At 45.2% G+C, this 14,880-nt stretch overlaps 1 protein-coding gene across 2 annotated transcripts; it reads left to right on the forward strand.

The window, feature by feature from the left end:
• The first annotated feature begins 412 nt into the window (after window positions 1–412).
• Sde2 (SDE2 telomere maintenance homolog) lies at window positions 413–14,623 on the forward strand. 2 transcript variants are annotated; one of them, XM_057769086.1, is made up of 7 exons: window positions 413–573; window positions 4,457–4,574; window positions 5,740–5,851; window positions 6,721–6,890; window positions 8,756–8,870; window positions 11,406–11,877; window positions 12,431–14,623. In XM_057769086.1, exons 1-7 carry the CDS (start codon window positions 454–456, stop codon window positions 12,653–12,655), a joined length of 1,332 nt encoding a protein of 443 aa, XP_057625069.1. In that variant the 5' UTR covers window positions 413–453; the 3' UTR covers window positions 12,656–14,623. The 2 variants fall into 2 exon arrangements, with proteins under 2 accessions (XP_057625069.1, XP_057625070.1); XM_057769087.1 differs by having other exon boundaries at window positions 12,434–14,623.
• The last annotated feature ends 257 nt before the right edge of the window (window positions 14,624–14,880 follow it).

Consider the following 14,880-nt stretch of genomic DNA (forward strand, 5'->3'; position numbering starts at 1 on the left):
CGCAGCATCGGGGAGCAGGGCCTTCCTGGCCACAGTCCTCCCAGACCCAAAAATAGCTGCAGGAACGCGAGTGGAGCTCTGGCCTGCGGCGCTAGGCGGAGTCACAACCGGCCTTATCGCTGACAGTCACAGCGCTCCTGCCGCGCCCAGAGCTGGCCCTTTATAGCCGGTCCCTCGAGCCCCGCCCTAGCAACCGCCCCTAGCAACGCCTAGCCTCGCGCTCTGGGGTCTTATCGGCCTCCGGCAGGCCTTTCCTGTCCCCTCCCCCACGCCAGCCTCGCGACGCCGGGCCACGTGACTGCACTCCTGGAAGGCGGGGTGAGTGGAACCACGCGGGGCGGGGCGGGGCTGGGCGGGGCGCTGGGGGCGGAGGCTTGTCGTCATCAAGATGCGACAAGATGGTTGTGTCGCCTAGTGTTCGTCAGCGGCTGGAGGTTCCGTTCCCCAGGCGAAATGGCGGAGGCTGCGGTGCTGGCGTGGGTTCGCGGCCCCGGAACCGGGTGCAAGGCGCTGCCGTGGGCCTCGGCTAGGTGCTCCGTGCGCGATGTTGTCTACCGACACTGCCAAGAACAGGTGAGGGTCACGGTGGGGGAAGGAAACTCGCCGGGCTGGATTTGTCGTGGGCGCGTCTTTCCTCTGAACTTTAAAATTTTGTGACTGAGAATTCTCCAGTTTCAGATGCTTCCGATCAGTATTGGGGCCTTCCTCTGGTATTCTATGACGGTAGTTGTTTTGCCTCCACATCGTAGGAGAAAACAAAATCCAGTTAAGGCCCTTATCCAGTCTTGATTAGAAACTCTTTGGTTCTGTTTTCTTTATGCCTAAATGATGCCATTAAGACTTGGTTTCTTACATTCATATTTGGATAGGAATATGCTTTTTTTTTTTTTTTTTAATCCACCCACCGGGACACTCGGTTAGTTACAACCTAGAGAACAGTTCATAACCAGACCCAGGCCAAAGGACGTTTAGAGAAGGATACAGGTTCATCTGGTCGCTGGTCAGGGCCAGTCACTCACAGGTTCTGTTGACGCCATAGGTTCTTGGTTCTCTTTAGACTGCCTGTTCCCTTTGTCCATGTATTTATGAAATCCTGGTCAAGGGCTTCTAAAGTTGTGTTCATTAACTCCCAAGGAAGCAATCCTTTACTATGAAATCCTAAACCTCTTCGATTAATCTGGGCATTTCGTCTAGAACGTTTTTTGTTTATGACCACACTTTTTCCGTGTTGCTGGAGTCTCTTTTCTCTGCTTGTTATATATAAGCTTGACACATGGTAAAGTACCAAATCTAGTTCCGTGAAGAAGCAGCATGGGCTTGCAGATAATGTGGTTTTCTTTTTTCATTTGTTTGCTTTTTGTTTTTTTCTAGACAGGGTTTCTCTGTGTCACCCCGGCTATCCTAGAACTAGCTCTGCAGATCAGGGTGGCCACCAGCCACCTTACAGAGCTCCGCCTGCCTCTGCCTCCCAAGTGCTGGGATTAAAGGCATGCGCCACCACTGCTGTCATAATGTGATTTTCAATTTCTTTGTCCTTTAAAAAAGGAGAGGAAAAAAAAAAGCAAGGTCTTTCCTTGTATCACAGCCTAGTGTGGTCTCAGCATACCAGGGTGCTCGGATTATTGATGGATGCCACTACATCCGGGATTATTGATGGATGCCACGACATCTGGGATTATTGGTGGATGCCATGACATCTGGCCTTTGTTTTCTATACTGCAGTCCAGTAAAAAAAAAAAAAAAAAAATGCAGAACTGCTTTTAATCACTTGAATGGAAGTATTTCCCAAAATGGTTGACTTTTATTGCATTTGAAGAATAATTTTCATGATTGGTTTTTTTTTTTTTTTGGTTTTTTTTTTTGGTTTTTCGAGACAGGGTTTCTCTGTGGTTTTGGAGCCTGTCCTGGAACTAGCTCTTGTAGACCAGGCTGGTCTCGAACTCACAGAGATCCGCCTGCCTCTGCCTCCCAAGTGCTGGGATTAAAGGCGTGCGCCACCACCGCCCAGCTTCATGATTGGTTTTTAAGCTTTAACATTGATCCATAAGCAATAGGATCTTAATGATAAGAAGTGTTAAGTGAAGCTGGGTCTGTGGTTTATGCCTGTGATCCGGCACTTAAGAGGTGGAGACAAGAGGATTGGGAGTGCTCAGTCTCCTCTTTGTAGTGAACTTGAGGCCAACCTGGACACGAACCCCTTTTCAAAACCAAACAACGCCATATCACTTGGTTCTCAGATTTAGCACAGGTGACATACATGGGCTGTAGGAGAAGGCCACATAGCCAGAAAAAGACATAGAATTGAGTTGTTTGAATGACAAATAAATGGGAGCAGTTGTCAGAACATTTGAGCCTGTCTTTTCCCTACTACAGTGTGAATACAAGCCGTTTAAAAAAGGGCAGTTTGATAAAATATGAACTATCAAAATAGCTGAATTCACACTATACTTTTTTTTTAAAGCAAAACAGTTCTGACCCATGAAAAAGTTATCTCTTACTGAGAGAATAAAAATTTGCCTTGCTGATCTTTAGCCATAACACACACCAGTAAAGGTAACTACAAATGAACAGGAAACTCCCAAGAACATAAATAGTAAAATGCTTTAAAGACCCTAAAAACCTACTCCTTTTTAATTTACTGGGAAAACTTGACTTCAAAAACCAGAGATGGAAAGAAACTCTGCTGCTAGAAATTTTGTCAGAAAGAGGAAACATTTTGTTACCCTCTGCCATGAAGGTCCAGGTTGTTTGCTGTAGGGAAGAATGTCCAGACTGGGTGTTGGCCCTTACACATCTATAGTCCTGCTTTGTCGTAAGCCTGTTGGAATGCTACTATACAAAACAAATCTTTTGTATAGCATAAAATACTTTGATTAGTTTTTTTTTTTTTTTTTTTTTTTTGGTTTTTCGAGACAGGGTTTCTCTGTGGTTTTGGAGCCTGTCCTGGAACTAGCTCTTGTAGACCAGGCTGGTCTCGAACTCACAGAGATCCGCCTGCCTCTGCCTCCCGAGTGCTGGGATTAAAGGCGTGCGCCACCACCGCCCGGCTATTAATGTCTTTTAAAAGTTTTGCAGCCAGTCTTTTAAAGTGATCCACGTCTTTAAGCCCACACTGGGGAGGCAGGTGAGTTTGAGGCCTGCCTGGTCTACAGAGTGAGTTATAGGACAGCCAAAGCTACAGATGGGCCTGGAATGCCTAGGAAAGCTAGCTGAGCAAGCAGGGAGAAAGCCAGTTTCTCCATGGTTTCTGCTTCAGCTCCTGCCATACTTCCCTCAGAGATGGGCTATGACCTGGGTGTAAGCCAAAATCAGTCCTTTCCTTCCTTAGTTGCTTTTGGTCTTCATAACAACAGAAGGACGATCAGTTCTGAGTTTTCATCACATCCTGTGTTTGTTGTGTGACATAGTTGACCATGACTGTCCCATACATCCGTACATCAGCATCAACCGTCCTCTGCCCTCTAGCCTCCTTTCTAGTTCTTGCTACTACCTGCTCTCCCTAACTTCTAACTTTGTGGAGTCACCAGGGTTTATCTTCTGATCTTTTTCCTGATAACTTTTCCTCTCATGTGATTGTAGGCAGTTACATAGCTTTAAGTGACATTGGCATATTGACAATTCTGTGTGTGTGTTGAGGGGAGTTTGGTTTGGTTTGGTTTTTGAGATGTCTCTCTTTTATGTAATGTTGGCTGTCCTGGAACTCACTGTGTAGACTAGGCCTCACTAGGTAGACCAGGCTGTCCTGGAACTCACAGTGATCTGTCTGTCTGCCTCTCGAGTGTTGGGATTAAAGGTGTGGTCACCTTGCTGGGCTAGTAGTTTTTTTTTTTTTTTTTTTTTTTTTTTTTTTTTGGTTTTTTCGAGACAGGGTTTCTCTGTGGTTTTTCGAACTCACAGAGATCCGCCTGCCTTTGCCTCCTGAGTGCTGGGATTAAAGGCGTGCGCCACCACCGCCCGGCCTTGGGCTAGTAGTTTTATTTAGACTAAAATCTAAACTCACTGGGATGGGGGTGAACACCCTGATACCTCAGCACATGAAGACTGAGGCAGGAGGATTGCAGGTTTGAGCCCAGGGTCTAGGCTACATGGTAATGCACACACCAAATGTACCCTTGCCTCTGCCTTCTCCCTACCTACACATGTCAAGATGACTGGGCAGATTTAAACTTTGGATCAGTTTTGATACTGAGTTTACTTTTTAATTTATTTTTCTTTTTTACCAGTTTATAAAGGTCAGGAGAATGAGGGAGACTTCTGAGCCCTGTGTAACCTGACACTGAGACAAGAAAGGGAGCTGTTAGGTCACAGTAGGAAATGACACAAACGTAGAGGGTGGGTTTAGCCCTTGTTTTCAGCTTAAGAAATAGTAATGCAATTGGACCTGGTAATCTGTCAACAAGAATAAATGAGGTCTCATCTCGTGTCACAGGCACTAAACACTTACTCTCGTTTCTAGGAAATCCCTGCGGACTGCTTCTTTGTGAAATGCAATGGAGCCCTCGTTGCCCCCAGTGACACGGTGCAGCATGGAGCTGTGTACAGTTTGGAGCCCAGACTTTATGGAGGGAAAGGAGGTAGGACATGATGGCGGCTTCTTGTGACAAGTCTGTATCTCTTAGTGGTGTGTTTGAGATTAACAGATTTGTTGGGCTTCATATACCAACTTTGTTTTTCCTTGTGAAACCATTTGTACTCAATTTTGAAATTTTTTTTTTTTTTTTTTTGGTTTTTCGAGACAGGGCTTCTCTTGAGTTTTTGAGCTATCCTGGAACTAGCTCATGTAAACCAGGGTGGCCTCAAACTCACAGAGATCTGTCTGCCTCTGCTTCTTCTCTAGTTGGTTTTTAAACACAGTTGATGTAGCCAGGCAGTGGTAGCACACACCTTTAATCCCAGCACTCAGGAGGGAGAGACTGGTGGGTCTCTGAGTTCAAGTCCAGCCTGGCCTATAGAGTGAGTTCCAGGATGGCCAGGGCTATGTAGAGAGACCCTGTCTCAAAAAAACCCAAAAAACCAAAAAAACAAACAGCTCCCCCAAAACAACCCACCATAGCTGATGTAGATGTACTGGTGGCTAATCTGATGTGCTTCTTTCAGCAAATTTGTACTCCAAGGGGAGGGCACAGAATTTCCTACATGAGCCACCTTATAAATCAAATTCTTCTAATTCTGTGTATGAGGTCCTGTGCATATGTGTGAGTCGTGTATGTGGAGGCTGTGGGTTGAGATGGTCTGTCTTCCTTAGATACCCTTCACTTTATTTGTGAAGACAGGATTGCTCACTGACCCTGGAGCTTATCAGTTTGCCCGGTGAGCTCAAGGATCCTCTGGTCTTGTTGTTGGGGTTTGAGCACTTGTCCTTGTGCCCAGCTTTTGCATGGATGCTGAGAATCCAGAACTCACTTCCTTATGCTTGTATAGCACACACTTCACTGGCTGCTGCCTCCGAAGTCCTATCACATAATTCTTCACCTAGGAAGCTCGGAGTCTCTGGCATTGGCTGAAACTTTTCATCGATCCTACCTGTACAGTACAGCATTTCAGACATACAAAGTGGAAGGCAGAAAACACAATCAGATTAATCAATACCTTTGCTTCCTGGGCAGAAACCTTGTCCATCTCCTTTTCTAAAAGAAAAAGAATGTGGAGTTTATTTTTAGTCTTGTTAGATAGGCTATTCTCATTAATCTGATGTCTAGCTATCCTTAACCACTTAATCCATGTATATATTGGTTTCAGGTTTTGGGTCTATGCTTCGAGCACTTGGTGCACAGATAGAGAAGACAACCAATCGTGAAGCCTGCCGGGATCTCAGTGGGAGGAGATTACGAGATGTCAATCATGAGAAAGCGTAAGATATCCACTTTGTAGTTAAGTCTCTTTTAGTATAGTGACATTAAGCATGATACACCTTTCTGGACAGGTGTCACAATATGAATAGGAGTCCATTCATTGTATAGGGAGCATTTTTTTGTAGTCAAAATGGTTGGTGAGTTCTGAGAAATATCTCATTAACAGAATCTCTCATGCTAGCATCACAGAGAGAGTATTAGTAAACTCAGACATTATAATTGATCATCTGATGCAATGAAGAGATTGATGGACTGATGTGTGAGGTGTCGCTTATGAGACATGGTGTATAGTTTCACAGTAAACTTGATTTATGTGTATTTGTCTGTTGTGCTTTTGAGACAGGGTCTCTCCCTATAGCTTTGACTGTCCTTTAACTCACTATGTAGACCAGAATGGCTAAACTCAGAGAAATCTGCCTCCCAGTGCTGGGGTTAAAGGGGTGTGGCACCAGGCCTATAAGTAAATTTGATTTAATAATTAGGAGCAGGAATGAAACAGCTGCCGACTAGCAGTGCAGTTTGGTGGTAGAGCACTTGCTTAAGGTCCTGGGCTTGATCCCTGTGATCACCCCCCCAATAAATAAATAGTGCAGTAGCTGTATAAATCGATGGAAGTTATTAGCAAGCATTATGCCATGTGCATGACTGTTCTGTACTTTTGTGTTACTCAGAGCTGGAAGGGTTGTTTTCTTTTAGTAACAACACCTTAAGCGGGTGGTGAGTAACTGTTACTATGACTACAGTGTCATTAAGCAGAAAGTTTTTCAACTATTCTGTCGTATTGGGCCACCTTCATACATATGGTCTCCCAGTGATCTAAATGCCGTGTGTGATACATCCATTCAGTTCCATCTCCACCCTTCCCCAGGATGGCCGAGTGGGTCAAGCAGCAAGCTGAGCGGGAGGCTGAGAAGGAGCAGAAGCGCCTGGAGAGACTGCAGCGGAAGCTCGCAGAGCCTAAGCACTGCTTCAGCAGCCCCGATTACCAGAGGCAGTGCCATGAGATGGCTGAGCGTCTGGAGGACTCTGTCCTTAAAGGTGAGAGCGAGAATTCTGGCTCTGCAGCCCCTGGAGCATAAGCTTCGGAGGCACTGGAGCATTTTGCAAGAGAATGACGAAAGCCGACCGACCTCTCTTACCACATGCTAACCCTGCACCCACGTAACACAGCAACACTTGGCATGGCAACCCCAAATGTCTTAGGCTTTTTGGCCCCAGGCAAGAACATCTTTTCTCTTCTTTGTTGTGAGCCTCACCTTTAATGGCTAAGTCATCTCTCCAGACCATTCTTTCTTTTTTGTGCAGTGCAGGGCTAGGGGAAGCCTTTGGGAGTTTGTATACACCTCAGCATGCTTTTTGTTTTGTTTGGTTTTGTTTTTTCTTTTTCTTTTTTTTTTTTTTTCTAGACAGGATTTCTCTGTGTAACAGCCTTGGCTGCCCTGGAGCTTGCTCTCTAGATCAGGCTGGCTCAAACTCACAGAGATCCACCTGCCTCTGCCTCCTGAATGCTGGGATTAAAGGTGTGTGCCACCACCGCCCAGCAACCTCAGCATGTTCTTTTAAGCATCCAGTCCAGTGCTCTGGGCCTGTCATGAATGTTGTTGATTTAAAGGATCCTTTTCATGACAAAGGCTGTGCTGGACAGGAAAGACAAATGTATGCAAATAACCGTCAGATATGGACCTTCAGCCTCAAGTTGCATATTGGTGTCTTAAAAAGTACTGCTCTAAAGCCGAGCAGTAGTGGCACAGGCCTTTAATCCCAGAACTTGTGAGTTCAAGGCCAGCCTGGTCTACAGAGCGAGTTCCAGTACAGCCAATACTATTACACAGAGAAAGCCTGTCTTGAAAAACCGGGCCGGGAACCTGTTCTAAACTGGATTGTGTGTGGCTGTTCATGGCTCTAATTCCAGTACTCAGGAGGCAGAGGCAGGTGGATCTCCGTGAGTTTGAGGTCTGCCTGGTCTACACAGCAAGTTCTAGGACAACCAGGGCTACATAATAAACCCTATCCCAGATAGATGGATGGATGGAGGGAAGGAGGAAAAGAGGGAGGGAGAAAGAGGTAGATGAATAGATAGGTAGATAGGAAAGTCCTATTCTAGAGACTTTCTAGATTGTGAGGCAGAGGCAGATGGATCTATGTGAGTTCATAGTCTACACAGTAAGTTCCAGGCTAGCCAGGCCACAAAGAAAAACCCTGTCCCTTAAAAATGAAAAAGAGTGGGGCAGTGGTGGCACATGCCTTTAATCCAGGCATTTAGGAGGCCCAGCAGGTGGATCTCCTAGTTTAAGGGCAGCCTAGTCTACAGAGCGAATTCTGGGGTAGCCAGGGCTTACACAGAGAAACTCTGTCTTGATAAACGAATGAATGAATGAATGAATGAATGAATGAATGAATGAATGAATGTGCTTTCCTGGCTGGGCGTGTTGGAGTGCCTGACCTTTACACTTGCTCAGTGAAGACAGGAGAGTCGGAATATTAAGGTCATCTTCAACCATGGTGTGCTGAGACTAGCTCAGTCACAGACAGAGATGATTCCGTAGTGTTTATCTGAGATTTTTTTTAAATTTGAGATTAATCTCATAACCATAAAAAATTTGATATGAAGAAATTTGTAAGGTAAGGAACAGCCATAACTAAGTATGTATGCAAAAAAGTAAGGAAACTTGTTACTTTGTATGCTAATTAAAAGTTTTTTATCTTTTTTCTTGAAGCACTCAGGAGTTTGAGGCCAACCTGCTCTACAGAGTGAGTTCCAGGACAGCCAGGGCTACACAGAGAAACCCTGTTTTAAAAAAAAAAAAAAAAAAAAAAAAAAAAGCTTCTTTAAAAGATTGTAGCACTCTGCTGTACAACCCAGATTATGTCCTTACCAGAAACTGGTTTAATTTTCCTCTCAGGTATGCAAGCTGCCTCCAGCAAGATGGTGTCAGCAGACATCAGTGAGACTCGGAAACGGCCTAACAAGTCGAAGGCAGACCACAGATCTGGTGCAAAGAAAAAGAAGTGCTTCTGGTGAGTCCTTGTCTGCTCACACAAGTGCCTTTTCTCTTTCCCTTCTCTCCACTCTTTTCTCTCTCTCTTTCTCTCCTCTCTCTCTCTCTCTCTCTCTCTCTCTCTCTCTCTCTCTCTCTCTCTCTCTCTCTGTGTGTGTGTGTGTGTGAGAGAGAGAGAGAGAGAGAGAGGGAGAGAGAGAGAGATAGGTCATTGCTCTGTCTGCCAGGCCACCCTTCAACCTTGGGATTCTCCTGCATCAGCGTCCTGCATGGATCTCAGACCACCAGCATGGGCCATCACACTGAGGGCTCGAGCAAACACATTTTTAAGCACTGATGGGAGCTCATTTCCAGAGTGCTTCATTCAGTCTTTGGATTTTGTTGCTTGGCACTCTGTACACATTAGCAGTGTTTTCTGCTGTGGATGCCCATTCAGCAGAAACTGAGTGATGAGTCTGTCTGTGTACGTGATTGTGTGTGCGCGCACATGTACGGTGTGTGTGTGTGGAGGCGAGAGGTGGGCATAGATGTCTTCTCAGCTTTCCATCTCTTTTTTGACATGGTCCCTCTCTGAACTTGGAACTCATCCGTTCGGTTAGATTTGCTAACCAGTGAGTACCTGGGATCCTCCTGTCTTGTATTTCCTACTCCCACCGCCATGCTGGGATTTCAGATGTCCCTCTTCCCCTGGCTTTTTATGTAGGTGGTGGAGTTCACAACTCAGGCCCTTGTCTTGGATGTAAGGCACCTGACAAACGGAGCCCTATTTTCCCAGTCCCCGAAAGGACAAATTTTCTTCTTTCATAGTGAAACATCACATAAAAAATACTCCTTTTCATTTTTTTTCCAAGTTTTTTTATTTTATGTGTATGGATGTTTTGCCTGCGGTACAGTCAAGAAGAAAATTTTCATCAGGGCAGTTGTCCTTAGTGTGGCCTTGGAGCCAGGTAGTCTGGCGACCTGTTCCCACTAACTTGATGTTTGTTCCTGTTGTCTTGGCCTTTCCCAGACTGTCAGATCACCTCTAATGCCTGCCGCCTTTTGTTAAGATTCATCCGTGTTGAGTTGCTGTTTTGGTCTCTTGAGTCCGGTCTTGCTGTGCAGACAAGAATAAAGAATCCTGGTCCATCCTGCTTCACCTTCTGAGTGCTGGGATTATAAGCATGAACTACCATGCCCAACGCTTACTGCTTCTTATTGTAAAGTTGCCTGGATATTCCAATTTCTTTATCCATTCTCCATCTGTTAGAAACCGTGGAGACTTTGTAGTTAGGGGAGTTGTCCTAATTAGGGTTATCATTACTTCAATGAAACACCATGACCAAAACAACTTGGGGAGGAAAGGATTTTTTTGACTTATATTCTCAGATCATTGTTCATCATTGATGGAAGTCAGGATAGGAACACAAGCTGGTCAGGAACCTCAAGGCAGGAGATGATGTGGAGGCCATGGACGGGTGCTGCTCACTGCCTTGCTCTTCTTGGCTTGTTCAGCCTGCTTTCTTATAGAATTCAGGACCCACCAGCCCAGGGATGGCATTACCCATCAATCATTAATTAAGAAAATGCCCTATAGCCGGGCGATGATGGCACACACCTTCTTTAACCCCGGCACTCAGGAGGCAGAGGCAGGTGAATCTTTGTGAGTTTGAGGCCATCCTGGTCTACAAGAGCTAGTTTCAGGACCACCAGGGCTACACAGAGAAACCCTATCTTGGGGGGGGGGGGGAAGAAAGAAAAAAAATGCCCTACAGTCTTGTCTTCCAGCCCAGTCTTATGGAGAAGACGTTTTCTTAATTAAGGTCCCCTCCTTTCAGGTGACTTTAACCGTGTCAGGTTGACATAAAGCTATCCAGCACAGCAATTATGACTGAAGCATAGGGTGTTCTCCCTCTTTCTTAGAGATAGCTAGAAATAGAACTAGGTCTCACACATGCTAAGCAAGCACTCTACCACTTAGCTTCACCCTCAGACCTAAGAGTTTTCTTCATTGCTTCTTACTGTGTCTGATTGTCAACAGCTGGAATTAATATAGAAAGGGAAAGTTTCAAGTATAATTTTAAAAGAATCACAATTAAAAAAAGAAGGAACTAAGAGAACGTGCAGGGAAGAGCATGTGTATGAGGGAGAGGCTGCCGCCAAGAGCATGGGCACGCAGGCAGGGTTTTTTTTTTTTTTTTTTTTTTTTTTTTTTTTAATATTTATTTATTATGTATACAATATTCTGTCTGCATGTATGTCTACAGGCCAGAAGAGGGCACCAGACTTCATTATAGATGGTTGTGAGCCACCATGTGGTTGCCGGGAATTGAACTCAGGACCTTTGGAAGAGCAGGCAATGCTCTTAACCACTGAGCCATCTCTCCAGCCCGCAGGCAGGGTTTTACATGCTTGGATGCAGTCCCTTCTGGTTACACCTCTGGAGCACACTTTTCTGAAGTGCACCTACTTACCATCTCAGGGCAGCCCATGCTTTCCCCGTGTCTGCAAATAGTCCCCACCCAGACAGAGGTATAGGTTGGAAATGGGTCACACCTTTTTGCTGCTTCCGCAGGTTGGGCATGGAAGGACTAGAGGCTTCCGAGGAGTCCAGTGCTGGAAGCTCAGATGACGACAGCAACGAAGTCTCTGGTACTTCTGGGCTGAACTGCTGTGCTCCAGAACATGGTAGTGACGGTGTTGAGGTGGCAGCCAGCTGTCCTTGCAGTCCTCAGCGCTCAGGATTGAGTACACACTCTGAGGCTCCGGAACAGCTGCAGAAAACCATGACTGACCCTGGGCAGGACATTGTGGAGAACACACAAACTGGACGGGGAGAGACATCTTCCGGGGAGCACACCGAAAGGAAGATAGTCACAGAAACAGAAGATGGCCCAGCAAAGAAGGAGACAGAGAGTCCCAAACCCACACAGAAAGACCAAGAGACAGGAGTGACTGGTAGAGACAGAACTGCCGTGGCACTATCTGAAGAAGATAGCGAAAGCGTCCCTGTTGCTAACCTGGAGGGAAACCACTCAGGAGACACAGTATGTTGGGGTTTTGTTTTGTTTTCCTTCTTAAAAAAAAATTACATGCGTATATATGGGGGGGGGGAAAGGACATGTCCCAAGCTGGGAGTTGGCAGTAGACATCTGTAATATCCCAACATTTGGGAGGTAGAGGCAGGAATATTACTGAATGATGGAGGAAGGTCATTGAGACCAGAGCTACATAGCAAGACGGTGTCAAAAATAGATGCCAAATATGGCAGTACATGCTTGTAATCCTAGCCCTTGAGAGGCAGCCATGGGAGGGTTGAGAGTTCAAAGGCAACTTCAGCTACATAAGGAAATTCAGAATTAGCTCTGACTTTTGTGTGAGGCCCCATCTTGGGGGACGGTAAGGGGAGGATCTGCGAAGAAATTCTGTGCCTGTTGCTGTCTAGATAAGAGATTAGCATTCCCTGTGTATCAGAACTGCGTGTGGAGTGGCGTGGGGATGACAGGTCGATGGTAGGGCGATGCCTCAGTAAATAACAGCTCTTTGGAAATAAAACACAGTTGGTAATTACAGGCTGGCTTTAATTCTTCCTTTTCCCAGCAGGCTCTCAGTCGGGAAGCTGTGGATCTGTTTGCATTCAGCTCTGTGGCAGAGTTGGAGTCACTGGGTTTGGAGAGGCTCAAGTGCGAGCTGATGGCCCTTGGACTGAAGTGTGGGGGCACCCTGCAGGAGCGTGCAGCCAGACTCTTCTCTGTCAGGGGCCTGGCAAAGGAGCACATTGACCCTGCTTTATTTGCCAAGCCTTCAAAAGGGAAGAAGAAATGAATTTCCTCACAGCTTTCCTGTGTTTGATACTTCCTCTGACATGATGTGGACTGTGGCCAATGTTCCTATTGATACTAAAAGTCATTTTTTTACTAACTTGGTTTTAACTAGTTTCTTTTCATTGGTACCTGGGCTTGAGGTTTTCATTGGAGGAAGAAAACTTTGTAGGATATTTTCCCCTTTTTTTTGGTGTTTTTGAGACTCACAGCTGGGCACTGGTGGTGCATCCCAGGCAGATCTCTGTGAGTTCAAGGCCCTCCTGGTCTATAAAGCAAGTTCCAGGACAGCAAAAGGTTCACAGAGAAACAAAAATTAAAAATTGAGAGACTCTTGTAGTCTAAACTGACCAAGAACTTTATAGCTTGGGCTCAAACTTGCAGTGACTGGCCGGTCTCAGGTGTGCGCCACGGCGCTGGTCTTGTCGGAGGTTTATAGCTTTCTTTGCTTCACATTGTGTCTTTTTTTTTTTTTTTTTTGTTTTTTCGAGACAGGGTTTCTCTGTAGCTTTGGTACCTGTCCTGGAACTAGCTCTTGTAGACCAGGCTGGCCTCGAACTCCCAGAGATCCGCCTGCCTCTGCCTCCCCAGTGCTGGGATTAAAGGCTTGTGCCACCACCGCCTGGCTACATTGTGTCATTTTGATGGTGTTTTCAGGAAGTTTATTTGTAGGCACAGTTATTCACAACTTCTGAGAAAAACTTGTCTCTCTTTCCAGTACTGATGTGTGTATACTACCAGGGATGGGACCTAGCTGCCCCCAGGCTCTCGACACTGGGGTCACTCCAGCTCGGGCCTATTTTGTTTGTTTTTTTTTTCTTAGCTGTCAATCTTCCTTGGTATCTGTACTTTTTTCCTCTGTGTATCTTGGGTCTTCTCTACTCATTTTTCTTTAGCTCCTTAAGCTTTAGATCACTAATTATAGATTTTCTTTTCTTTTTCTTTAAGTGTATTGCCCAATTAGCAAATATTTGTGTTTTCTCTAAATGTCTTATTGCTGTGTCCTGTTGAAAAGAACAAACACAAGCTGAGCAGTGGTGGCTCACGCCTTTAATTTCAGTACGTGGGAGGCAAAGTTTGAGGCTAGCCTGGTCTATAGAGTGAGTTGTAGGACAACTAGGGCTGCACATACCCCCTCGGCTAACAAGGGAGTATGTTCTGGAATAGCCCTTATATGAGTGGTTGGTAGGATTATTCGCACGACTTGTTTTTGCTGGTTTGTTTTCACGAGGAACTAAGAATGTTAAAATCTCAATTATGATTGAAATTGCCTTTTTTGAGAAAAAATAACTTTGTTGATTATATATTAATTCAACCATATATGCCTTAAAATGACTTGCTCTAGTTGGTTTTGGATTTTTTTTATTTCATCTTTGATAATTTCACACGTGTAGACAGTGTATCTTGATCACGTCCACCCCTTTCCTATTCCTTTGGTTCTTCTGTTGCTATTTTATATTTTGAAGCTATTTCTAGGTTTCTCTTCTAGTATACCGTGCAGTGTCCTTCATCTCTGGTAATAGTTTCCTGTTCAGCATGTGTTTATCTGAAGTATGGCCCTCCAGCCTTTGTTGTTTCCTTAGCGTGTGTTTTCTGCTATGTTTTAATTTCTCCTGCTTTTTTTTTTCTTTATTTTATTTTGTTTTTTTTCATCCTGGAACTCACTCTTTAGACCAAACTGGCCTTGAACTCACAGATATCCACCTGCCTGGGATTAAAGGTGTGCCCACCACCGCCCGGCCTCCCTGCTTTTTCTGTCTACAGTGGGTTCCTACACACCACACGTCTTGCCTTGTTTGTGTCTATTCTGTGTGTAGTCATCAGCATCTGGTCCCTGTCTCTGATGACAAGCCAGTGGTGAGTCACACATTTGTTCTGTCCTAATGTGTTCTTTTGGGGGCTGTTTCCAGATGTGCCTAGATGTTGTCTACTTATTTTTTACCTTGGAGTTTGGCGAACTTTGTAAATTTATGTCAGCAATTAAATTTGGAAAAAAAATTTAAGCAGTAGTTTCTTCACATTTCCTCCTCCCCACTTCCTAACATCTTCTATCCTTTCCTTCTGGAATTATACGAATATGCTCACTCACCATGTGACTGTGCCTCCCCTAAGTCACCAAATCTATTGTCCTCCCCTGCCCCGCATTTTCATCCCATGGTTGTCCAGTTTCTATGATGTGGCCAAGCTGCTAAGAGTCTCTTAGACAGTGCCTGGTAGAAGGGTCTGGAA

The sequence above is a fragment of the Chionomys nivalis genome, chromosome 5 (genome assembly GCF_950005125.1).
Source record: "Chionomys nivalis chromosome 5, mChiNiv1.1, whole genome shotgun sequence".
Classification (NCBI taxonomy): Eukaryota; Metazoa; Chordata; class Mammalia; order Rodentia; family Cricetidae; genus Chionomys; species Chionomys nivalis.

Bases quoted from the DNA above. Each gene is read 5' to 3' on its own strand.
- Sde2 (XM_057769086.1), top strand. From the start codon at position 454: ATGGCGGAGGCTGCGGTGCTGGCGTGGGTTCGCGGCCCCGGAACCGGG. The intron at 4,575-5,739 runs GTAGGACATGAT...TATTGGTTTCAG, and splicing joins ACTTTATGGAGGGAAAGGAG to GTTTTGGGTCTATGCTTCGA. The intron at 5,852-6,720 runs GTAAGATATCCA...ACCCTTCCCCAG, and splicing joins GATGTCAATCATGAGAAAGC to GATGGCCGAGTGGGTCAAGC.